At 35.5% G+C, this 27,790-nt stretch overlaps 2 protein-coding genes across 2 annotated transcripts in view; both read right to left on the bottom strand.

Annotated features, from left to right (window-relative positions):
* LOC145694746 (uncharacterized) overlaps window positions 1–27,790 on the bottom strand; it is a 432,718-nt gene that overhangs the window by 247,455 nt on the left and 157,473 nt on the right. The window lies entirely within an intron of this gene.
* The window catches only part of LOC145660871 (uncharacterized), a 51,906-nt gene that overhangs the window by 727 nt on the left and 23,389 nt on the right, over window positions 1–27,790 (bottom strand). Inside the window, exons 2-5 of the mRNA XM_081726301.1 lie at window positions 13,267–13,450; window positions 6,300–6,490; window positions 4,490–4,655; window positions 1,911–2,050 (exon numbers count right to left, since the gene is read on the bottom strand). Of these exons, the coding sequence (XP_081582427.1) occupies window positions 1,911–2,050; window positions 4,490–4,655; window positions 6,300–6,490; window positions 13,267–13,450 (681 nt within the window). The remainder of the gene's footprint in view (window positions 1–1,910; window positions 2,051–4,489; window positions 4,656–6,299; window positions 6,491–13,266; window positions 13,451–27,790) is intronic.

The following is a 27,790-nucleotide window of genomic DNA, read 5'->3' as shown; positions in this document are numbered from 1 at the left end:
GGAATCTACCCTTTAGTATAAGGTTTGAGAATAATCACAAAAAAAAAACAATCTGAATTATTGCACTTATAAACTTGACAGTAGTTACGTGAATAGATAACTGCGACATCAATAAAACTGTCCTAAGCTTACACTTAATGGTTTACATTTACAGTAATAAATATTTCAATTAAATGTGGCAAACTTGGAATCACATCCAGACATAAAGTAAGCACGGATATTTTAAAGATAAAATAAATTTAGATCCTGTACGTCAATGACCGCAATTCTTGACGTTACAAATCTCCAGGAAGAAGAAAGAAAAACCTTTGCGGAAATTTGAAAAGCAAGGATGCTACCATATCAATGAATTAGTTTTTAAAATAATGATCGCGAAAAGGTTGGTGCCGTTCCCCTACGTGCTGTTTAGTATTTTTATAAGATTGATATTACACACATATCATTACCTCGAGTATAAACACTTCTTACTTATTTATGCCATAAAATGAAGAAAGGAGTGCTATCATAGTTCCAATATTTGAAGGGTTGAATGAAGAACATTTTTAAAGACACTGGGAAAAAGCTGTTTTGAGCCAAGTAAACATTTTATCCATGACCATAAACATATTTAACCTCTACTTATGTTTTAGAAAGTTTACATAGCATTCACCGAAAGTTTTACAGCATTTTTACGTTTACTATTGTTATTGGAATATAGGGTTTCATCACGGGAACTTCATAAGGCATAAAGCTACAGTGGAACCGAAAATACGAATAACATCCTAAACTCCCCTCCCCCTTCCTCCCGGGAAATCGAACGCAGTCGCCCAACAAAGGAGATAAGTGTACTAGCAACGAAGGAGTAACTTTTAGGTCGGCCTTAAGTTCGTCACGTTTGAGGGATGTCGTCCCTCGGAGAGCACACAATCCGAGAGAGGGGAAGCAAGAAAGGAATGGATGGGAAAGGAAGCGGTCTGGGATCTGTGTGTTAGGTACCATCCCGGCATTTTTAGCATCGTTCACTGTGTTTATATTATCCGACGCGATTAAAAAACAAAAAAAAACTCACTCAACCCAGGAAAAAACACTCAGGATGATTGGCCTGAAAAAGCTGTTACACTTCTTTGATCGAGTGATCCCACCGGGAATCGAACCCAGAACCGCTCGCACCAAAGGCGAGGGCGTTAGCGGCTAATAAATATTGTGTTTTCCTATTTTATGCATATTCCTTTCTATCTACACAACTTAGGTTCACGATATCTTCGTAAGATACAAATCGCGTCACATACACCGATATATGCTTTACTAATTGCATGAAGAAGAGTCATGTATATTGCAAAATATGGTTGATAGCTCACTCCACCAAGGGCGTGCTGTCCCGAGGGGGCCTTTTCTTAAACAAACTTTTTTGTTTCCATGTACCACCAATATGATCCTCTTGATATGGTATGGTAATCATATCAATTGAGTGCACATCAAAGATGGAGCGGGTCAGTGGCTATGGATCACGTGGGGATAATTTTGAGTATACTTTAGTGGATCTTGGGTTACATTTACATGTTCCACTGTTACGTATGACTACCCTAACCCAACAATAACAACTGACTCATTGTAGTCCTCAATATAACACATTCCACTTTGATCCACTCTCGACATATTCGGTCAGTAGGTCGAAGTAGATCAGTAGATCATGGTGACACGTGGTGAGTCAGAGTGGATCGTGGTTTGATGAAAATGGTGTTTGCTTACACAATATTTTTGTTTGAGCATAGCAGTTTTTCCAGAAAAGCTGATTTTTTTTGTTAGTTTGTTTGTTCGATAAGGTTTCGTGCAATGTTCTCCATTCTCCAATCACTAATTAAATGTTAATGACATATTTCGTGGTAATCAAGTGTAGATATTAATACATTATATTACATAATGGTACATACTCTGACATGAAAAAGGAATCCTTGCTGTGCCTCGTATTTGGAAGGTTTCCATAATCCACCTCCGTCTTTCCTTTTGATACACGTGGTCACAGATGGGAAATATCTTCCAAGAAGTATTAATATTACGACTGTTCTGGCATCTGGAAAAGAATGAAATATCAAGAACATTTGTAGGTAATTAATTTACGCTTATACAGCGAGGTCCGGAAGTGGGCGTACCTCTAATTGGTGTTTTCTGACAGTTTTTGGTTTTACCTACATTTGTTTGGTAACACTGCTTGGCATTGTCTGGTAACATTCCTTTGCATTGTCTGGCAACATTGCTATCCATTTGTTTTCTGCTTGGTAACAGTTATCAGATCAGTTCCTGGCCGCTGGATTGGAAGAGGTTGTGCATCCAGCTCTTTGCCAGGCCTCCAAGAAGTCCCGATCTGACGATATCAGACAATGCTCCCTGGGCTTTCATGAAGCAACACGTAAGAAACACTCGATATCACACAACGCAGGAATTACGAGCAGCTGTGGAACACGCCTTCACCCTCGTTGACTCCGGAGTATCTCCGCAAAACATCTGCCAGAACTTTGTGCAGAATTCAGTTGTGTTATGACATGGATGGTGATCATACCTTTGTTTACGACTCTTACGACTTCAAGGTAGCTGTGTACAGACATTCTACCATAACTAACACTATACTGTTGAAACTAAAGGGGGGTACGCCCACTTTTGGACCACTTTATACTAATTTATTTGAATGTAAGTGCTAACTTTCTTACTGCATTCATTCTCATACCTGCAGAGGTTTGCTCTGTGATACGCAATGAATACTGTATATTACTGTAAGTCAATAATCAAAGAAAAAAGGAAATTACATTTTGTAAGCAATGGACAGCAGTCTGAAAAAAACACACACAAAAAGTATCATCTTTTGTAACTACACCCAGATTCGGCAAAGGGATAATGCGATGTTTCTTATATGCAAATATTGGGTCCAAATAATGGTGAAAACTAATCTTAATACGATACTTATCTATCGCCTATAAGTACGTGTATAAAAGCTGTACATGAAGTATATTATTTCAAGAACCAAAGGTTAAAGTCAACGTATGTATTTCTCTTTGGGAAGTTGCAACAGATACGGATAAAAAGAGAGAAATTGAACAGCTTAATGAATCAAACTAGACAATTAACAACAAGTTAAAGACTATACGCTGCGGAAAAGCTCTTTCGTCACAAATTCTAAACATTAGTTTCATTCATTGCTACAAAAGGGATTTCATATCTGCTTATTAACCCTACTGAATCTATCTTCTTCATATACTGTTATTCAAGTAAATACTAATTTCAGGGATGTAAACTGGTCACTGAAGTCAGTATTTCAGACTCTTTGGGAGATTAAACGAAAAATGTTCAATTACTACACAGCAGTTGAAATATTTCTCGTGATCTGAGCTCAATAATGAAACAAAAGAATAACAGAGCTTTTTTAAGTGCTCGATATGTTGTCGATTTACAATTATCATTTATTTTTCTTCTAGATTTTGATTTATTCTGCTCGGACTTACGACTAAAAGGAGACAAGGGAAAATTGCCGGAGCAGCTGTAATTGATCTTTTCTTTGCTTACGGGAGTAGGCTGAACAGTGTTGCGTTTTAATAATTATAGTGAACAATACTTAATGAAATAATAAACAATGTGTACACCATTTCTCCACAGTCACAACTTACTTCTATGCACTTCGATAAATTTTATTATAATTAGCAATTTTTAAAAAAGGGGGCAGGAAGGACTCGTAAACCTTATTCGCCTTCTGTGCAGATGGTATGGTAAAAATCAATACTGGATAATGAAAGTGTAAGTGTAAAGGCTAATATGGAACAGAGAAACAAAAGAGAACTTCTTCAGAAGGGAATTGGGAGGGGAGGGGATGAGAGTACAATGCTGTGACAATTAAAATGCGTCTTGATTTGTATACTTCAACAAACTTTTCTTATTAGATTACGCAATTTCTAGTTTGTTACTCCGATTATTCAAAGTATTCAAATGTTCTCGGAGGGAGTGACCGCCCCTCCCTTTAATCCGTCCGTGGTGTCATTCGTTTGACTTTTCGCTACTAATTCAAAATGCTTTCCGAAACAAGTTGTCTTCTTGTGACAGCAGGGGGTGGAAGAAACAAACAAACCGTGAAAGGAAGAAAGAAGTGGTTTTGGGCTCTTCCAGTCCAGACCATTCTAACCACTGAGAAGTGAGAATCACAACGTGATTTTTCTGGTAAGAGCGTCCTTTTTAAAGCAGCTAACAAGCAAACAGATGGTCAGCCCTCTTCCCTCTGCAGCATACTTTTTATTCTCTGTTGCCAAACTTACTGAAGAATATATTGCAATTAATCTAACGCATGTAACGTAAATTGGAGACCGTGGTTGGATTTATATGGGTCTTGTCTATTTGTATTAAAAATTTCAAGTCATTACCTACAATACTTTGTTAGAAATTACCATATTAAAATTTACATGTTTTCAAATGGGAAGTTAGAAACATAAGCGAAGAGGTAGAAGATCCCCTTAATAAGAAAAATAATTACCTTCCCTGATGTTCTCCTGCAGCAAAAGTTCTACTAATGTGGTTCCGTCATTTGTTGTTTGTTTGGTCGTGGTAAGTATATGCGGAATCTTCTTTAAGTCTGCATTCCACGTTGAAAAAAATGTTATATCTTTCCCAGGATATAACTGGCCAAAATCAATGTCGATCTGAAAAGTAAAAGAAATTGTTGTCACATATACCTAACGCTGTTTGATGATATAATGTTCTATGCTTTCTTCTCTTTATACAAAAGTTTGGTAGTATAGTTTTCTTTGAAGTTCATTAAATAATCTTTGTTTCAACTGAGCGTTTTTAATCAAGTTATGAACATCAATGGCATTCACCCCACTATAGTATCCATTTTCAGAAAATACTATGTCTCATTGAAAAAGAAATCCCAAAGTAGGCATGTAAAAAACAATTACTTAGAGTGGAACTGATAAAATACACGCAAATATAAAACAAACTTCCAAGCGCTTTCGCATTTATGGAGTCGTCATACAAGGACGCAAAGACGAAAGTGGAATAAGAAATACAGAAAGACACAAGGACCGCACCTATACCAACAGTGATTTCTCCACAAGGTTCTCTACTTTCTCGTATGAGTACTTGACAGCAGTCACGTGATCACATGACCACCATAGCACCTAGCAGAAATATGGCAAAATGAAATGAAATCTCTGAGTTTTACGTCTCACGGTTATGCCGGTTAGGCTAAAGGAGACGGTGATGATGAGAGATGAATGAAATGGTGGAATGAAGAAAGTGGGAGAACCCGAGAAAACCCACGAGCACGGTGTTTGTCCACCACAAAGTCCACACGGCGGGAGCAGGGTTTGAACCCGGGACCCCAAGCACCGGAGGTGAACGCTCTACCACTGAGCCACCGCGCCCCCCAGAAATATGGCGTAACTCGTCTTACTCTGTATCTTTCTTCTTCCACTTTCGTCTTTCTCTTCCTGAATAACAAAGCCATAAAAGGTGAAAGCTCTTACAAGCTTTTTTTTCTTTCTTAAATCTTTGCGCGCATGCACTGCACGTGTATTTTATCTAATTTCTGGTAATTGTTTTATACATTGGTTGGTTTTTAATTACACAAAAACGTGTCTTTAACGTAAGCTTACATAATTCTGAACCTTCTGCCGCTGATGCTGGTATATTTGCAAATTAAAATAAACTATTAAATGTTTTCATAGGAACATTATCAACAAGAGTGAGGATGTGGGGCTGATCGGGGAGCGGGCTGGGTAGCGTAGAGGTTAACTTATTGGCATTGTACGTCGAAGACAAAAGATCTATTTTCGGCCCACTCGCACTTTTTCACTCTGATTTTTCATTATTTCTGAATCTATACAGGATTTGGTGTACTGAAAATCCGGTTGATTTTCTCAGAATTACTAAACGTTCTACCTGCTACAAGATGCACCATCTCGTCCATCAGCTTACTCACAGGAAAAAATTAGAACCGAAAAATTCCGAAACATAGTGCAAGACAGGGTACAACTTCATACACCGAAAAACATTTATAAACTCTCTCGCCTCATGCTAGGTGCTTTTTTTGCAAAGAAAAACTGCCGTGTTCGCAATTTATATATAGCATCAACATAAGACCCCTATGTTCATGATTTTTTTTTTAACTCATTAAATTTTGTTACACGTTTTTTTTTTTTCATTTTCCTTTAAGTACAGTTCGTTCTGTGATACGGAATTACACTTCTATAAAATAATATAAAGGTATTTTCTTTCTTCGGTTACATTCATAAAATAATAATAGAAAGATGTAAACTTCTTAGCAATGTCACTACACTTACAAGTGTGTATCCAAGAGGCTGTTTTAAAGCAGGAAATTCCTTGAAGTAGGAGCTGATATCCTTCTTTGACTGAATGTAATTTGCTCTCCGATTTAATGTCGTTTGTTTCCACAGATCACACACTTTCTCCCATGGCTCTATATTATTTCTCAACCACGTGAGAGCTTCCTCGGCAAATTTATCAGTGGACTCTGAAAATAAAGGACACCATCTACATAATTCAGTGTGAAAGAAACGTACATACTCAGTATACGTAAATACATATGTATTAATTTCTAGGACAGAAGTACAAGAAATAATATTTCAATAAACATGTGAAACAGACAGTATTATACTTCTGAACACAATTGTCATATGAGGTGTTCGGAACATGTATTTACAAAACGTCCCGTTAATATATGAAAGCAGTGATAGAGTTTTACACACAGATGAACAGCAGATATACTGATTTCACAAATTCACGGAAATTTGTTGATTTATAATGAAGGTAGTGCCCTTGAACTGTGAATCTGTTGATTGACCATAATACGTGAATATGTGCAATCATGTAAAAAAATCGGCACGCATCTCTTTTAGGAAGTTTTGTACCCTTGTCTGAATATAAGATAGCATAAAACACTATGCATCGTGATTTACTGATAAAATTATAATACAGAATTTATGAACATGAAGGTAAATAAATGAAAAAGAACTATGAACGCACCATCTAAATCGACTTCGGTAGAAGTTGTAGCTGCACACGGGTTTCTCAAAGGCAAAACACCACTTTGCCGCAAATACCTTCTTGTGTTGCAATATTTGTCCCAAAGTTTCCTTCTTGCCAAAACCTTCTTCCCTTGAGCAGCTTTATAGGGGACGTAGTAAGTATGCTATTTGAAAAACAAATTACTGTTATAATATACAGTCCTGATATCCTATTGCACAACACAAAATTACAATTAAACTATATTATTTCCACAGAGAAACAAAATACATGGAAACCTGTTTAAAACGAAACTTATATAAACCGGAAATTTGCCGAAGATGAATAGTTTTTAGTCCCGGTAACTCTGATTTGCCATATGGTAAAGATTTTTCTCTTAACTGATTGCCAGCTCGAAACGAAGGGGCACTGTAGTCTGTCTGTCTCTGCGTTGGCGTTACTACTGAACTTCTGTTTTCAATAGTTAAGATCTTTCGGCCGTGAACAAGAATGGAGATAATGTTTCTGTTATTTAAGTTACCTGTTTCCTGTTTTTGTTGATACACACATAAGCACTTTTCTACTGTCAAAACTTTCTTTATAAATTAAAGACTTACTGCTTGCTACTCCGTCATTACACATGCATTTCCAAGAATTCGGTCATTTTTGAAAAAAAAATGGTAGAAATTTAGACCAGTTGTTGAAAATTTCCATTGTTTCTGCTGCAGAAAATGTGGTTTCAGTGTGGCGTGTTTGTGTGCCCAGTGTTGTGCACAAATACGGCAAAAACAAATGTTATTGTTACTTTGGAGGACACAATACGATTATTGAAGAGAGAAAAAGAGACAATGTTTGTAAAATATAAAGTTCATTTCAAATGTTGCAAACGCAAATTTCCAACACTGAAACCCAGAAAATGAAAACAATCCTTAAAAGGCGGTGAAAATGTAAAGAGGAATGTGAGAGGAAATACATAATAAAATAATACATACTTGTAGTTTCTACTTTAAGCGTCTGTCTTATTCAAATAAGTTCACTTTGTAAATTGAGTTTATGTTGTAAATACATTTTTGTGTTAATTAATCTTTCACCTCAACCATTTTAACCTAGGTATAGTACTACGAGATTATTTTTACCAGCAGTTATTGTTACAGAACTTAACTTTTCGTATTTGCATACAACGGAAAATTATTTTGTTCCTTGACGTTCCGTCTTATACAAGTTTCACTGTATATATATGCTGTAAATTAGACATATTGGAATTTCTTTTTTTTTTTTTCTGGATTCCTTTAGTACTTCAATAAAATGAGCATTGAAAAATGTATTCTGATAAGTTATGGAAAACGTTCACTTGTAAGTTAAATTGTAAATTTCTCCTTGTTCTGAAGACAATGATAAAATAAATATTAATACAATTAAGTCTAATTTTCAATGGGTGTTCAGAAACTATACCTTATTCCTTTATTGCATCCACAGTTAAATTTTCGAATGCCTCATAATCGATTTCTTCCTCTGAAATAATAACAAATGTTTGTTCAATGAAATACACAGATTGCACAAAGCTCCTATTTAACGAACAATATAAAGATTATGTCGGAATCTAAGGTACACGATGCTGGGTGAACATAAATTTTGAGCTCCTTTCGGGAATCGAATCCGTCACTCCTCACACCACAAGCGCTAGGCAAAACAAACTGGATGTGAAGAAGCTCTAAGGAAATAAAGAAATATGAATAAAACTTCCCTGAAATAAGAAAAAATTGAATCCTGCAACTCTGCATTCTTTCAATTTAATTTTATAAAACGACATGATAAAATTAGGCAGATTATACAAATATGTTCAACTTTTTGTCACGTCTTAGCTATTTTCTTCAATGTCATTCAAACCGGTTAGCATCTTAAAATATAGGTCCTGAGCGACATCTTTCCCATATTCCTATCTTTCAGTTGTGGGTCAGCTTCTTTAAGCCAAATGGCTCTTAAAAAAAAAAAAAAAAAAAAAAAAACTATTCGGAAATACAGCTTAGTGATTGCATGTACAAAAAGTATTTATCCTACTTGGAAGTTGGGATACAAATAACTGAAGGTCTGTCCTGAAGAGGCAAAGTAGAACTAAGGAGGTACTGTTCTGTGCCTTTTCTCTTGATATTATTTCTTCATTTGTTTGGTCTTTCGGAAAATCTTACTTTTGATGACTTCAATATGTGAATGGAATGAAGGATCTGTCAATGCTAATGAGGAAAGCATAATTACTATTGCAAAAATATCTTTAATTGAGTAAACAGGAATGAAGTATAAACATCTAGCTTCATGTACCGCAGTTATGCCCTGTACGTTGATGGAGAAGAATCAACAAAGAAACAGCTGCTAAATTAAGAAAACCAAAGACAGGTCTTTTGTAATGGAACACCAAATCTTGGGAGTTACAGTTATTGTGATCTCAGAAATAAGCTGAGAAGAGGTAGAATATGCTTTAAAGAAAATGAAGACAGGGAAAGCAACTACAAGCTAAAACATGGGTACTTAGGACCAGAAGTTGTCCTACCGCATACTATGGGATCTAATGAAAACAGTTTACAGACAAGAGAAAAATGCCAAGTCAGTGGAGAGAGAGAGAGAGAGAGAGAGAGAGAGAGAGAGAGTAGTACTGTATCTATATACAAAGAGAAGGAAGATGTACAAAATTGTGAAAATTACCGAGGAATCAAGCTGATGCCACATACAATAAACACTTGGACGATGAAGATTTAGAAAGAAAAACAACAGTTGAATCCATGCTACAGATGAGTACAACTGATACAATCAGTGGCGTCATTAGCTCTTAAATATTAGGGGGGGGACACATGATATATCTCACATGTGCAAGTTATTTTCTAATTACATATTATGATTTGGTTTAATTTTATCGAAATAAATTAATGATATACCGTAACTCATGCAGTGCAAATAATAATAAAAAAATAAATAAATAAAATACTGGCCAGCTGGTAACTTTATACACGACACAGAGAATTACGGGGGGGCATGTCCCCGTCACGCTAACGACGCCCGTAGATGCAATCTTATTAAAGCAAACAATGGAAAAGCGTCAGGGAAAGCAATAAGGATGCAGTATTTACTGAATGGGCAAAGACGTAAGACAGAGTACCAAGTCAGGAAGTTTGGAGGTATATGAAAGGAAAATGGAACTCCAGTAAAGTACAGGAAGATTGTTCAAGATCCGTATACAAGAGCTAGTGTCCCGGTAAGAAGCAGTGTAGAAATAATACATCTTACTGCATTTAGAGTTGGACTGCACTATGGTTCGGAAGTGAAATCTCTATCTGGTAGACCAAAACGCAACAGCCCAATACGAGCATAACCTAACCGTAACTACCCTACGCCAGAGGTCACAAAACTATCTGGACATGTAAGTCCCTCAATAATGAATAGGCACGAAACGAATATAATTAAAACGTAACTAACTCAAGGAAGCAGTCACAAAACTAGCTGTGTGTATTTTTGATTATTATCTATCAGAGTTGGTTGGTGTAAACCAAGATGGTTTAAATTTTTAAAAAATCCAATTGGTTTAAGCCAAAAATATAAAATAAATGGTTCACAGCCAGAGTGAACACAAATTATTAGTATCTTTATTCACTTCTAAGCAATTTAAATTAGGACGCTGTACTTCGGATGCAGTGAACTACTTGAATTAAAGTAATCTTCTGTAACCTGTATAATCTTTTGAAATTGTCCATTTATATCAATTATGAAATGAAATATTTAGTTTAACGTGCCACGTTTATACACCGAAGCTAAGAGAGACGGTGATGATGAGTAATGACTGAAATGGTGGAATGGAGAAAGTAGGAGGAAATGGGAGAACCCCGAAAAACCTACGCATACGGTGTTGTCCGACAGACGGCCCACTGGCGCGAGCTGGGATCGAACGAGGGACCCCACGCACCAGAGGTGAACGCCCTACCACTGAGCCACCGTGTCCCCTTATTTCAATTATAAGTCTGTAAAGTGATTTCACTTATGCAGTTGTCCTGAAGTGACGGAAAATATGCACAAGTATGCAAATCGGTTAAACATATTTCTATCACGTGTCCTAAGGTTTAGTCTATAAACTCATCCCCTTCCTAATCAAGGGATCCCGAGTTCAAGTCCAGGTGAAGAACAATTTCTCTTGGATGTAAACCGAGTAGTGATTCAGGTCCAACCTTAAACTGTATTTCCCGTCCTTCATAACCTCACTGTTGAATAAGTATATATGGACCAGACATTTTCATTAATATGTAATCTCAACAAATAAAGTTTAAAGTGGAATAACGATGACCCCTACTATTTTTTTTAAAAAAAGAATAAAGTAATTTGAGGGTACTGGTGCTATTGAGCTCGATTTCAACCCCTTTAGAAAAAACAAAAATGAAATCTCTAAGTTTTACGTCCCACGGTTATGCCGGTTAGGCTAAAGGAGACGGTGATGATGAGAGATGAGTGAAATGGTGGAATGAAGAGTAGGAGGAAACGGGAGAACCCCGAGAAAACCCACGAGCACGGTGTTTGTCCACCACAAAGTCCACACGGCGCGAGCTGGGATCGAACCAGGGACCCCAAGCACCGGAGGTGAACGCTTTAGAAAAAAACAGTAACCCGGTCAAACTCGAAGGCAAATGTCAACTAGCTCTGTTTTCCTCGCAATCGATGACTACCAATTCCAACATGTGCAGCAGCTGTGCGTATTACTGAAGACTAGCCTTCGGCTAGCTGGAGGTTTCGCACCTTATAAACCCACAAGTATGCCAAATGTCATCCGCAGATGTTCAGGAAAAGTCTAAGCATTTTGAGATGTAGAAGATATGATATTAAATAACTGTGAGTTTTCAGTTTTCTAAAATAAATAATATATAAATAAATAAAAATAAAAAAATTAAAAAATCCCTCTATAACTAGATATTATGTTTGGTTAATAACTTGCATATCGCTATCAAAAGCTTGCAAGCATACCAAATTTCAAACTTTTGTTCCAATTTCAATTACCTAAAACATGAGATTTTATGCCCAAAACAAACATACATTTAAATAGCACCGGAAATCTTTCTTTTTATTTTAGAATTACCCTAAAAACTAAAAATATTTACTTTTGATATTTTTTGTGAGTTACTTCCAGAAGGCTACAAACATGCGAAACTGCATCACTCTAACCTTCCGGCTACATCATTTAACTTAATAATTTTTAATAATTTTGGGCTGTAGAAGGTATCTCCATATAAATAACAAAGGAAAATTTTTCACTTTCCCAAACAACCTCACTGAACTAGGAAATGTATAGTTTTGGTGATTTACTTAGTTAATTTTATGAAAACCCTACATGAATACCGAATGTAAAGTTTTTACTCAAATACAATTTCCTAAGACTTTTTTTTTAAAGTACACCGAAATAAGATGGGATGTTTACTCATTCTTCCTTTTTACCTACTAAAAAGAAAAAAAATCCTGTATATTTTTCTCTGAAGGCTATATGTATGCCAAGTTTCAACTTTCCACGTCAACCGCCAGTTCCATTATTTTGTCAGTTAATGGCACGATGAAAAGTTTGAAACTTCCGGCGTTTATCCTAACTTAACGTACGCTCTAATGCAACATGTGAACCAGATAATTGCTAAGAAGAAGTTCTAGAATACAGGTTCCCCATATAGATTAGCAAGGTTGGTTCCTTTCTGTACCAAAATTTAAATTTTATTTCACAGAATATTGCTAGCGAGCGTCAGCAAGTGAAAGCGGGTTAGAAGACCGCAGGATACGTTGTTTTCTGTTTTTATTACAGCTAAATGGGAAGTGGGACATGTGTTCTAGAACCTTGTAATTTCTATGACGTTTATATTTTCTTCTCGCTTATTACAAAGCTAAGGCATTACTGCCGCATCGCCGGACCAGTATTAAAATCGAAAAAAAGTACCAAAATGTACTGTATACGGTTATATTTTGTTGGACTACATTAACTTACATTAGATTACCTCACATTAGGATAAGGGCATAAAAAACTACAGTGCAAAAAACACAAACCAACTTGTGCTAGGTGGCCACTAAGTGCACGAATGCTATCTAACCGAGCCAAGGTAGGGCGGAGATAGCGGACCAGCGCGGTAGTGTGCCCGGAGGGAGCAGGCGCGTCAGCGACGATGTGCACACGCGTAAGCGAGGGTACTCGAAACATCTGGTTTCCGCAATCATATACATTTCAATAGCACTTGCCATACTAATAATGCTTTACTTGCAAAAACAGAAGTCGCTTACCTTCAAAATCGTGAACAACAGTTTCTTGGGGTCTTCTTTCCTTAAACAAGTACTCAGCTAAATAGCCCTCTAAATGGTTTTCCTTCTTCCCTGACGCTGTAAAATAATACGCTCCCTTTCCTTTCTGTATTTTCAATTCATTTCCACATTTTCCACACACCGTCAACCTTTTCAGTATACTGGTCTTTCACAAAATTTCAACAACTGTCGCTCGTTATTTTTGAACAGTTCTATGTACGTAACACACGACATGTGACAGCCTTGACATACACGAGCTATTTTCATACTCCTCTTCGCGCCACTACATCATAACAACTATATCTCTCCGCGAAATGGTCCATCCGCCTCCACATACAGTGTCGCTTACAACATCAAAAATAACCAATTTCTTCATTTTTACTATTCCCCTTACATGACTTTCACTCATTCTTGCTCATAAAAAAAAAAAAAAAAAAAAAAAAAAAATTCAACTGACCCGGCAAATTTTCTAAAACTGTTCCGGTGATACACCAGTTAACCCCAAAGCTAAATAAGCTCCATTTCGTGGGAACAATCACATACAAAATCAGTATGAATACTTGACTAATTTCAGTAAACTGTGAGATCAACTAAGCTTATATATTAGTTTCATTAGATAATGGTCCCTTGTACGAAGGTACTGAATGGTTAAACTTAGGTCAAGCTTCAGTACTACTGAATGGGCTGACTGGTAATAATTTGTGAACTACTGGTACATCATTTGAGGAATTAGTTGACCTCTGACCGAGTCTGATCGGGTTAGATCACTTCTTGAGGTCAAAACCGAGCACTCAATCCAATCAGCGCCCCATCTTTACTTAGTTTTAAATAGGGACTTTGTTTACTCCACTTTAATTTAACCTAAATATATTAAAAAAAAAATGAACTGGTTCAAACAAAATATCGGATTTAAAAAGAAAATGGTTTCTGCAAAACCTCTTATTTATGTGCTTTGAAGTTTGACATCACCATCATGAATTAAATTAAAAGTGCAAAGGTGGTGTCACTTAGTGTAACACAAAGAGAAAGGCCTTCTGTAATAATTTGAAAGCGACAGAAGCACACTTAAAAAGCATTAAATCGTAACCTATCGTGTTTTCTTTTTGCTACACATACCTAAACTAGCCTATCCTACCATACTTTCGCTCGCTGTCGCTTGTTCAGCATTAATTAGTAAAAATTAAGGGTGAATTATTATTAAAATTCTTGATCCCATCTGTACTGTTTGTAGAAAGTAATAAGGGCACAAAGTATAACAATTAAGGGCTTAAATTCCAAAGTTGGACGTCCGTTTTCAGCAAAATTTTGAAACTTGCACGGAAGATACGTATAATTTGATCGTTTGTGTGCTTGATAATATATAAAGATAATACAACAACACTCTCTATATTTGTTATATATAATTGGTTATAAACATGGGACTACTAAGCGAGCGAAGAGAACTACCTCGCGCAAGGTAACCGAATAGTTGCATTGTGGGAAAGTAACGAGCATTCATAATATCAATATTGCGGGTAATATACCGAATCGCTGTACGGGATGTGAACTGACAGTGTTGAATTTCGTGAAGCTCCCGTCGAAGGGTACTTTTATTATAGATCCTAACGTAACCTAACCTAACCTACACTTTCTCCCAACTCGCGAAATTGAAAAATTATACATTTTAATAGCTTTTACGCAATTTTGGTAGAAAAGTATCGGACTCCAACTTCGGAATAAATGCCCAATTAAGTAAAATTCAACGTAGAAATATCAACATAGGATCACTATGATCCTCAAGCATCGAATCGTTCTGCAAAAGCTTAAGCCTCTTCCAAATAGTACGAACGCTCACATTAATAATAACCTTTCTCTCAACTTTTCACACAAACATCTTACAAGAAGTCTTAAATCATTATTATACCTTATATAATTTCATCTGTACATTTTCGGGCTTAAGTTTAGATTTGCCCCTCCAGTTTCCAACCTACGAAAATGCAGTTAAAACATTAAAAATTGTTAGGTTAGGTTAGTTCAGGTTACCTGGTTAGACTAGAACAGTGACTGAAACAGGTTCTAATATCGTAATTCCAAGTAAAAACGGGCTAGAAACTCTAAACTTACCCTCAATTGCGTGAACACATCGTGTCTCTATTTTGAAGTATTTTGATTTGGTGATAATAAAAATACCATATGGATATAGTATACGTAAAGCCGCGTCTGTTCCCGAAGGAGCTGGACGCTCATACTTTTAGGGATTATTCATTGAGTATCTACGAACTTACCAAGGGGGTAACAAAGCGACTTTTATTTACTTATCGACTGATACAAAAATAAAAAAGAACGTACCTATTTGCCCTTGTACTTTATATGCTATAGCGCATTACATTATATGCAATAAGGATTTTGGTCTGCATCACGATATACATTTAAAAATATTTAACATTTTTCGAATCGAAATCCACAAAATATATTCTAGAAAGTAAAAATAGAATGTTAAGCACATATAATGAAGACAGCGCAATGATTTAATTTGGTAACGTATAAATATATAATATGAAGTATCCTCGCGCACGGAAAACAAGGGGGTTCTCATGTATACTATTACCAAAATAATATTTTGGAAGTGTCATAAATGCTTAATAATACACTATTTCGTACAAGGGACTTTTGTTGCTTGTGCGCAATACAATTCAAATAAAAATTTAGAAATACATATCTGCGGCTACATGACAACTCGTAAAAGGCGGGATTTCGCATAGTTGCCATAACAAGAGTTTTATATTGTAATAGCCATTCTAACCATAATGCTATCGCTATTTTAGCAATACTAAATAATCTGGTTATATAAACAATATGCATGATATTATTAACCATACTAATATTAGCAATATTTTTTTCTTACCACAGCCATACTAAAAAAATAGGTGTTGTATAAATAACAAATCAGTATTTATACATCAACTATACTATAGTCAATATTAATTTACCAATTAGCAATACTCATCAACAATGCTTTTATTGTCAATTCAGCTATACCATTTTTTAGAGTGTATATGCACACACAAATTCAGACCTCTACGTCAGTTGTTTCTTCTTCCCAAACATGTCTTCAATGTCCAAAAATGTTGCTACTGTACGGCTGATTTCACCCGTTTCAATTGGTTTTATGCAACAATGTTAAGAGATCAAAGTTTTAACTCTGTACAAGTTGGATACGCCCAGCAATTTTCAATTTGTTAGAACAAATACATGCTGAGATATTCAAAACACCGTAAACGCCTGAAATCGAGAAAACGCAAAATGATGGCAGCCGTTGCGTCGCCATTGAATATGTAATTGTGGTTTTGAAGTACTCTTATACCGATTCAACATTTCTGAACAAATTAGATTAAAAAAAAAAAAAGGTCGAGCGGCCAGTTTTCTTTCTTCTCGATCACTTAGCATAGGTTGACCCCAAATGAAAACATGTTTTTAACATTGAGGCATGCATGAGGAATTGTATGTGGGTGTGTAAAAGGGATGCATTATGACTAGTTTTGCATGTCTATCTTTTCACTTGACTTCAAATCTCGATTTGCTTGGGATTTCTCCAGATGAAAAGTGGTAACCTAACATCTCTTAATAAAACAGGATAAAATCACATAATTTAACAAGTGAAAGTACAAATCAGGTGCTCAGTTAATTGTGTCTCAACGTGGTATCCGAATGAAAATTTAATCTACTTTACTCTTACGTAATTAGCTGGGAGCCTTAAACCTGCAAAGTAGGACTAGTGTAGCACAAGATGTGATTACAAGATTTACTGAATTAATAGTAGTAATAATAATAATAATGATAATAATAATAATAATAATAATAATAATAATAATAATAATAATAATAATAATAATAATAATAATAATAATAATAACACATTTAAAACTTTAATGTTTGTGACAGAATATCTCTGACGCAACCATAAAAGGTAATTGTATATGTAATTCAGTTTATATTACAAGATAGGACAGCCGGGGCCTTTGGAGAAAGAATTTCCAGCTAATTACCTGCATCAGGATGTTGGAGCTTTCAAGTTAAATGCGGGAGAAAGATAATTTGAAGAACTGCTTAAATAGAGACTCTGCGGGTGTGAGGGGAGGAGATGACGACTACTTTTGTCAAGTGATACCACCTTTTAGAAGAGAAAATATCTCTTTAACACAATCTACTGTTAAACAGAAAGTTACTGTTCGTAACGTACTAAATGGTTACTATTTGCTGTGTTGAAAAGATATCACGTACCTAAAGTAATAATAATACTGGTTCATTTGAATTTATGGTCTTCGTCAGTAAACCAGGCATTTTGAACATTAACTTAATAAAGGTATTTGAGATGCATAAATAAGTTGAATATACTGACTAAATACCTATTGTCAATTTCTGGAAGTAATCCAAAAGCGATGGTTATTTTAGAGGAAGAAGAAGAAGCTTTGTCTCAGGGAAAGCAGATGTCCCTGAAAAAAAATCATCCTTATATGCATTGACACCCGTAGAAGGGGTAAGGGAGCAGTTGGTCCCCTGAATTTTCGAAGTGTGTTTAGTTCTTGGAAATTCATGTCAAAACATACTAATTTGCTCTTACATTGAATACCATAGTACCAGGGGTATTCTATGTAGGTACCTCAATAGGAAGGAGGCGCATGACGTCACGTCGTCTCGCGTGCCTATTTTTGCCCATTGTAATTTATTTTAGGAAGTGAAGGAACGCCATAGATATTTTTGGAAGTGGGGTAACGACTTCATTCCACGTTCTCTCTCACTTTTACTACTGCATAATACTATATATTACTAAAGTTTATTTATTAATAATTAATAAGGATGCGCGTAAATAATTGGTTTATATGATAACTTATATGCACGCGTACATCCAAGTGTGTCTGTGTATTCGCAACTGTACTGGTGTATTAGACTTTTGCTCTCCCCTTGGAAAAAATCTGCGGGCGTCTCTGCTCGTGTGTGTGTGTGTGTGTGTTTTTTTTTTTCTCCTCAGTTGAGCATTAGATTTTAACAGAATCCTTGAATGGGGGACTTGGTGTATATTCACTCCCAAAGCGTCACTAAATGTGTTTTTCCCAAAGTTGATACCTAATTAAATCGTTCTCTAGAACTGAAAACTGATTATTTCAAGGTTACTATAAATTCTACAGTACGTAAGGCCGTGTAGTACGAATTTATGTGTGCAATAGGTCAGAAGTTGATAATGAAAAGTAGGATACCTCTTCAATTTCCAAAGTGGGCAAATTGTAGAAGCGCAGTTAGTTGGTCAAGTATATCCAAGACTGTGAGCGTCTTAGATGTATCGTAAGCAACAACATTCAAAGTGAGGACGTTATACAGAACTTGTGGCAAAATATCAGAAGTGAAGAATAGTAGGCAGAACCCAAGACTACAGTGTATATATGAGTATATTTCTTATCCGGGACAGGCCTAATATACATATTTACGGATTTATTGGATGTAAGGCCATATTCTTCCTTGCCACTAATATACGGAAGAACTACTGAGGTCATTAGTAACCCGAAGTTCTTATTTTACAGAGAATGAACAAACTGAATCATATGGGCAAGGGTAGAATGAAATAAAAATTCTGCCACTACCGGGAATCAACCTGAGACAACATGTGCGCACCACACGTGCTGTAACTACTTAGCTACATGGGTGCACTCTCTATGTACTGTATGTAAATATTTATTAATAGTATAAGTTTTATCTTTAAAGTAATGCCTATCAGGATTATTCACAAATGAAGGACATGAGGGAAATCAATTTATCCCTCATTTTCGAAAAGAATGAATTGAATACAGAAATCTCTGGTGCAAGGGGTTTTTGGTTCGATCCCAGCTCGCGCCAAGTGAACTTTGTGGTGGACAAACAACGTGTGCGTGGGTTTTCTCTGGGTTCTCCGGTTTCCTTCCACTTTCTTCATTCAACCATTTTCATTCATTTCTCATCACCGTCTTCTTTAGCCTAGCCGGCATAAGCGTGGGACGTAAAACTTAAAGATTTCATTTCGTTTTTCAATACAGGAAAAGAAAAACAATGATAACACTCATGTGATATGATTGTTATTCTGTATTCATTCTTTTTTTTTAATGTTAGTTACTATTGTTTTCCTCTATAACCTTCAACTCCTCTTCTTTTAATGTTTCACAATTACGAAAGACTTGCAACTTTTATATTCATTATTTTAAAGAGAAAAACTCCATCTGCAAATAATATGTTTATTTTACATTTCAGAGATTCCACAATTTTCGCATTCGGCTGAAAAATGCTCTTCAATTTACTCTAAAGTTTTTTGTGTATACTGGAATACTCATTTCTGAACGTTTATACCAAATAATCTCTCAACTTTAATTGAACGATTAGTCATAAATACCTGTTTATTGAAAAGAACAAAGCCTGGCAAACGTAACGCGAGACCATCGTCTCGATCAGCTGTTCCCTATCATACGCATCGATCTGTTTCACCAATGCCTCGTCGCCTGATGACACAGGTGTCAACATAATAGGCAGGTGTGCTCTGAGAATTACATTCCCCCAAAAAATAAAGAATAAATGTTCTACTTGCAATGCGAAAACAGTTAAAGGGATTTTTAAATAAGATTTGCCACTTCGGCATTTTATTTATTATTCTCATATGTTTTTCTCGGACAGTACAATCACTCTGCAGTCCAATTCAATTCGGAACAATTAGATCAAACCGAGAGTCGCGACTAGAAAGGCTCTATTGAAGGGAATATGGAGAATCAGATACCCTTTTTGAAGTTTTCAGATTCACACTGAATTCGAGTAAAATAGTATAGTAAACATTTTTATTACAATGTTTTTTATTAGGTTAATTTTCTGTTTGAGTCAATCGTGCACAACTTAAAATTCACCCATTTCTATACAAACTAGAGGGCTAAAATTTTGTACAGATACGTCAACGTGATGATAATACAACATTTTCACACAATTTTGGCTCCAGATCAGTGTTGCCACACTTGGTACAATTGTACCAAATTCAGCCCTTTTTGTCATTCATCGGCCCGTTGGTACCACACTGGCATTTTCAGCCCTTTTTGTGAAAAAGTTGGTACAATTCTACCCAATTCAGCACTTTTACTTGTCACATTTTCAAAGTGCAAATACTTGTCACATTTTCAAAAGTGTCAGTACTATTATCCTCCTTCGGTCGTGAAATAAGCAAGAATAAGGTGCAATAATTTATATTTTAACACACGAGCTCGGAGATGTTTGACTTGTTCCTCGTTTTAAACATTTTTTTCATATATGATCATAATATTGTTTTGGTTTATTGGCCACTTTGAAATAGCGGCGCGTTTGGTTTCCTTACAATACATGAAGAAAATGGTTACTGGTTTCCTTTTTAATTTGCGGGCTCTGTTATACTCCCTACATGCGAGAAATGTTTCATCTCCTTCCACGGTTGTTCGGGGTCCTCTTATTTGGATGTTTCTAAAAATTAATTTCTTGATTTTAACTCTTGCAGGGGAGGGGGGTGTTCTAAAACTTTATCTCTTTTAGTTTCATGTTATACAGCCATGTATTATAATTTGAAATTATAATATATACTGCAATAAAAATAATGAATTCAGCCCTTTTTGTTTCAATTTGGTACTATTTTTCAGCCCACTCCAGAGCTAAGACTGTGGCAACACTGATTCATACATTGACCTCTGTAGCTGCAGCGACCTCTCGTCGTTGCATGCGCCTCACACTTGTCGGCAATGCGTTTGATTGTTAGGCGGGTTGGTGGTCCAGTACCAAACTTTCCTCTCCACTGACGCTGCACTTTGATGGCATTCCCAAATCTGATAAAAACACTTCAAAACGTACTTACACTGCTCGAACGTCAAGCGTGCTCCTTCCATTTTCTTATCTCACTAACCGTGTTGACAGTACCGACATCTGTTGAGAGAAAAGGCGTACTATAACACAATTTTAACTGAAAACAATTGACAATGACGACATCTGTTGGGGAGAAACCATACTACAACATACTTAAAAATTTCAGAACAATAGTCAATGGAAGTATCCCCTACGGAATGACAAAACATTTTTCTGGCGTGAGACCCTACGCTAACTATATACAGCGGAATCTTTTTAATTCGAATTTGGATAATTCGAATTATTGGATAATTCGAACAAAAGCTTATTTCCCTTGAAAACTGTATTAAAAACAATGGTTGTAATGTACCATTACAGTTGAAAGTAATGGCAATTTTTTTTACGCACCCTGTACCTAGTAATTTTTTTTATATTCAATTTCGGTTTAGTTACACAATTTATTTACTCTCTTTACTTCGAATTAAATATAATGAATCGAAAGGTTTCATTAGTAACCATATTCCCACTGAATAATATATTTTATTTATATTTTGATTAAGTGTAAATCCCATTTTCGGATATATAAGTTGAATAGTTACAAGGTTTACCATTCTGACGTCATACCGAAACATAGTTCCGTCATTGGATGTAAATTTTCTTAATTTCAGACCAATGTAGAATTTAGTCAGGTACCTAATCTTTCCCTCACCCCCCTCTCATTAGTCCATAGTCACTTTCAGATCCGGTTATATCTGGATTTGCCAAATTTCTATTTGTTTTGTAATTTCCGCGGCTAAAGTTTTCGTTCTGATTGGAGGAATTCTCCTACCTCTGGCTTTTTCGGCGCAATGTTATCAGAATAATCGAAGACACTTTACGAGGAGCAGCCCGTGATTTCTTCTTCTACATATCTGCGGTAAAAGGATGGAAATTCTAACTATCTCAAGGTAATATCCAGTTAATTTCATTGATAAACGCCGTATAATGATTTAGGAGCTGACAAACTTACATTTTTCGTGAAGTGAACTGTAAAAAATAAAGGAGAAATGGGAACCAGCTTTACAGACGCCATATTGCTCGTTATCCAAGCCAAAGAATAGACAATATAGGAAAGTGATTTTTGATCTGTTAAAACTCAGTTAGGGATTAGGGACAATACGACCTGGTTTCGTACATATATTATAGTGTGTATAGTAAATGTGATTTTTTTTATTAGTCAGTAAGTGCATGTACACAGTAGGTTTCATAGTTGCAATGTTAACTTTCGGAATGGCAGCTTAAGTTAGCTTAAAAGGGCTCCTATCCCCTTTTCCAAATTGAACCAGTTCTAGCGGGGGATGGGTTAGTTATTGTTTGTTTTATGGCCTTTTCCCCTCTCAGGGGAAGGGTCCCTCAATAAACCTCGTTAAGGTGCCCCCAGGGCATCAATCTTTGGCAATCATCATGTAAATAATTGGTCAGGTCAATTGGACCTAGGGTTACTTTTCTCATTTTGCCCCCCTTTAAGTTTAATAGAGCCGACTGTATATACCGACGAGGGAGTAATGTATTTTAAATCTAATATGTTAGGTTACTTTCTTCAACATGCATGTAATTAAATGGTGCATGTTTGGTTTAGTTAGTTGTCTTTATGTATAGTACTAACAGTGGTGTATGTAGTTAGTAGTTTTGTGTGAGTGTGTGAATTTTCGGTTAGGACAGTGTATAAATATGCGTTAATTTAGTACCATTTTTCTAACATAAATAAACCAGAGTAAATATTAAATTTCTGATTAATGAGTACAAGTATATATTTCAGTACACGGTAAATTATGCCTCCACTACAGCGCCATTGCGTCAGGTTTCGCTAATCAGTTGTTTGTTGACATTACGACATCGCATAACTTAGTGATCTAGATTGTTTGATTCTGGCCATTTATTCTCAAATTACTTCCCGTGGACATGGTTTTCGGTTCAGATGAGTATACATTCATATAAGATAGCATGAGATCTTACTATTTGGAAAATTACAGCTTGCTATGTCGTTTAGAACCCGAAATATCCATTAAAATAAAGAATGCCTATTTTCTTAATAGAAGTAAAGCCCATATGCTGTTACTGTTTGTTTCAAAATGTAGTATTAAATTCTCTTTTCCCGTGGCTGTAGAAAATTCCATTGTTGCTTTAGTTTTATCAGCAAATCAGAAATAGATTAATCGTTGACAATTTAACTTTCAGTAAATGCACATATGATTTTTTTTTTAAAAACTGCGAAGTAAATACAATTTGGGTGTTTCGAAACAAGGAGTACGTGGTTCGATGAATGTTATTGTGTAGTAGTTTGAGCGTGATAGATTGTGATAATTATATATTTATTAGTGTGTAATATAAATATGTGTATGGCCTGCGTGTAAAATGTATGAAATAGGGTGTCGGTAAAATATTACTTCGCGCGAAAATTAGTAGATAATGAATGAATGTAATGATATATTAATAATATGATATAAAATATGAATGAGATGATGACACCTATATTTAAATGGATAGGCCTAGTGTATGTTATATAGTGAAAATATGAATACGTTTACTATAAAAAAAAATCTCTCGCGTTTTGACTTCTACACCAGTACATTCATCCAACCGAGTTTGCTACTTGGATAGTAAATTGTAGTTGGGAATTGTGTGTTACTTCGTATTTAAGTACCTCATAATAATAGCCCCAGATTTTAAGCCTTTCAATAGATAGGGTAGCATCACGTGGGAATTACTTCTAAAGGTTGACAGAAATGATAATTAAGAAAAATAACTGCTATTTCCTGTGATCATCGAAAAGTACAGGTTTCGGTCATTTGTACCTTTAACATTCATAGCCTCTCCGAGATTTTTTTTTCCCGTTGCTTACCTTATTTATTTATTGTGCAGTGTTCATATAACTCAGTTCGGACTATCCGATTAAATCAACTGCTACTAAATTAATATTTATGTCATTAGCGTACCCGGACGTCGACCCCTAGTCCCCTTAAGTATTTTCATGTCTGTTCTTAGTTTAATTAGATGAGGGAAATTAACGACGTCCCAGACTGTGGCATGTCTGCGCAGGGTAGCCATCGGTGATGTTTGGTTATTGAAATCACCGATCCAAAATTCAGTTTATTTAATTTTTTTTTATTTTGGCAAACTCTAATTAGGGATATCTTAGCTATTACTCTAATTTCATTACTATTCTGGAATCTTCTAGTTTCCAAGAGGTCGGATGATTTTTTTCTTTTGAAATTCTAAATTAACGCCGTCTCTAACCTTCCGGAGGATTTTCGGGACCCTGCTGGTTTGGGCCGGATACGGGGATCGGATTTCAATCTTACAACCAAACTCTTGTGGGATTGGGATCTGATGGACACAGAACTTGCATCCTTGGCAGCAGGGCGCTCCTTGAGTCTACGTATTTGAGTAGACCACCCTTTTGGCATGTTAAGAATATTTTGGCTATGGATTTTGTTGAGAGCGAAATTCGACTTTTATCTTTGTAGCGTTAGTTATTTCCCACTTAAGTCTTTGGCGCCCCTATTCTTCGTCTTCCTTCTTCTCTATCTCTCTCTCTGTCTTCATTACTTCGAGATTTTTTTTTCAAATTTTTCAACCTCCCCCCCCCCGGTTTCTGAAACTCATGAAAACGTACAATATTCATATCACTTATTTCGATCGTATGTACTAACTGAGACATCGAGGGATGCAATTCGTGGAGGTATTGCAGCACAACTCAGGACCATTTTCGCGATATTCAATCCACCACGGGAGAAACTGACGAGAAGGTACACTATGCTTTCAGATTCCTGAAAACATTTGTTATTCATTGATCGTACAAATTATATCCATTGATTACTGATTTCTGGTTTTTCTTTCTATTGATTGGTCATATAGTGTGTATGTATTAATAGTTTGGGCCCACTAGTTTCGAATAACATTGATTTTTTTTCCTGTATATACATCTATATATATGTACTTACATAGTTTTAAAAGTTACGTGCCTGCTCTATTTGTTGTATTTCCACCTCTTATGTCAACTTACTAAATAACACCAACTATTTCTTTATACGCGGATCTTTAGTGAATTGAGAATGATTATCGATTATCGGGTTTACATATAAAGTACAATATTGCAACCTTATGATGGAAAAAAGTGAATTTTGATAGTCAGGGTTTTGTTTTGTTTTTGAGCCAATAAAATATGAATACTTGTCGAATATAAAAAGGTTATGTAGATATTAAATGTCGACGAAATACTACGATGGATATTAAAATGAAATTTATTATATTGAGTAATATGAATATATATATATATGTGAGTATGTATGTAGAGGGCTCGGTATTTACCCTGGTTGTTTTAGGTTGCCATAGATTTTTGACACCCGACATTTACCAACTATTTGTGATATATAGTATTACCGCGTAAATTGTAATAAATGACATTTTGTTGAGTTGTTATTGATGTTTGTGACTATTAAAGTTGAATATCATGTTAAATACGGCATGTAAATAAAACAAGTAGCAGGTCGTAAGAAAAGTAAAAATAACCCTAATCCTTATCCAAATTTATTTGCGGGATCATAGTGAAATCAGTAAGCTACGAAACAGTGTGCCCCTCCAACGAATCTTTCTATCAGTAAACTATGAAACAAATCCTTCCCCTACGATCGGAAACCTAACTATTCAGTGACTAGAATCTTCGACTACACGATCTATACTAGAAAAAAAGAAAATAGTGATCTTAAATTCAACGAACTGAAATTAGGTTAATAATTTAGTAATGTGAATACCGGAATATGGAAATATGTTCCCAATGTCTGTGACTGGATTCGATAATTTTTCTTTAATCTTGATAAACTTTGAAATTTTATATCAAGTGCGTCAAGTGACGAAATGAGAAATATAAATATATATGTGATATGAAGCAACTATTTGTCTATAGTTAAAACAAAAAACGATTAAATACTCTCATGGACACAAATCACAGTGCGTAAAGAGAGTTGAAAAAAGGAGTTATTATCGACGTGAGAACAAAGACTCATAAAATTGTCGAAATGTCTCCTCTTGGGACAGAGACTCAATAAAATGCTACTACAGTGTTTTTTTTTTAAAGAATGATTAACCAATTATATTTTTTTTCTTTCTTTTTTCCGCAATGATATGTATTCATTGCACTGAATCTTAAATATATTGACCTTTGAATTTTTTTTCTTTATTTTTGTGTTTCGTCTTTTGTCGAATTCTTTTCTATGTAATCCAACTTCAATATATCTAGAAAGAGAAATGTGTTATTTGATCTTGTTGAAAGTAGCGGATTTCTGTGCATGCTTATGAAACATTCTTTTCATGTATTAAATTTTTCCTGTTATGTCAAGCTAAGTTTTCTTTTATTGAAATGTAATAAATGTCTATAGAAATGTAGTTAGGTTAGTTTAATTCAACTAAATACAACCTGAAGTATACATTGTCCTGTATGAATGTGTGTGTGAGTGAAATGTAGGTTTAGTATTAAGTGCACAAATTATTTTGACATATATGTGTGACTTATTATAATTAATGGTAGTTGGTAATTAAAGTCATTGAATGTCAATACTAACTTAATTTAAGTTGGCTCTATGAAGGAAGTAAAAAGGACTGAAGTAGCCCGAACGAATGATCAGCATGGGAGAACTGTGAAAGTCAAAATCTTCGACAAATATGTGATACTCTGATTTTTTTTTCTCTGTGGTCGATTCTAACATGCCATCAACTTCGTCGTTCGTTTTTCAAATATTAGATATTAGTCTAGAACTTCTGGAAATATTGAATAAACGGTAAAATTAAACTTTCTCATCTATCTCAGAGCTAGTTTGGGATAATTCGGTAGTTGGGGTCAAATGGATCTAGATCGGGGATGTATGGGTTAACATGTGTCTACCTTTGATCACCTTAATACCAAATATTCACCCAATAGCTATTGGAAATGATCCCAATTCGATAATTATTCACTTTCCTTTTACCATATTTCTCAAAATATCCAGTAACAGTTTCCTCTTTATCACCTTCTTACTTTACCTCTTTCCTCTTCTATCTTCCTTTTCCTTTCTTCATCTTCTTCTTCTATTTTTAAATAAAACTGAAAAGGGGGTCGTGACTGGGAATTCTATATGTAATAAACACGGTCATGTATTTATTTTATTTTATTTTCTTCAGAAGTCCGATAAAAAGTTTTCTCATTTTGATCTAACCTAGTATGTTCGAAATTAAGAAATGGATATTATAGTCCAATATAATTAGACATAAGCTGATAGCTTCATGAACATCCCCACCAGGGGTGAAGGGTTCCCACTCACGACTTATTCCGTGCATCACATTTGTTGCAGATTTTTTTTTCCTCAATCAGTTTTAGATTGACGAGCGGTGACGGAATTCGTTGTTATGGAAACGGTGGTTTCTATGGCAACGGGCCCCCTTTTTTTCAGTTTTAGAGTGGCGACACGTGACAAGATTGTTGCCATGGTAACCATGTTTACTGTGGTAACGGATCTGAAAATGCTTATTGAATAATACCAGTTATCATGCCAATCAGTTTGAATTGGTGAACCGCGACAAGAATGGTTGTCATGGCAACGTTTGTTCCCATGCCAACGGATCTCAGTTTAAATGGCGACCGATA

This window comes from Thermobia domestica, chromosome 9 (assembly GCF_964235325.1).
Source record: "Thermobia domestica chromosome 9, izTheDome1.hap1.1, whole genome shotgun sequence".
Classification (NCBI taxonomy): domain Eukaryota; kingdom Metazoa; phylum Arthropoda; class Insecta; order Zygentoma; family Lepismatidae; genus Thermobia; species Thermobia domestica.
This window is presented reverse-complemented; position numbering and strand designations above follow the sequence as displayed.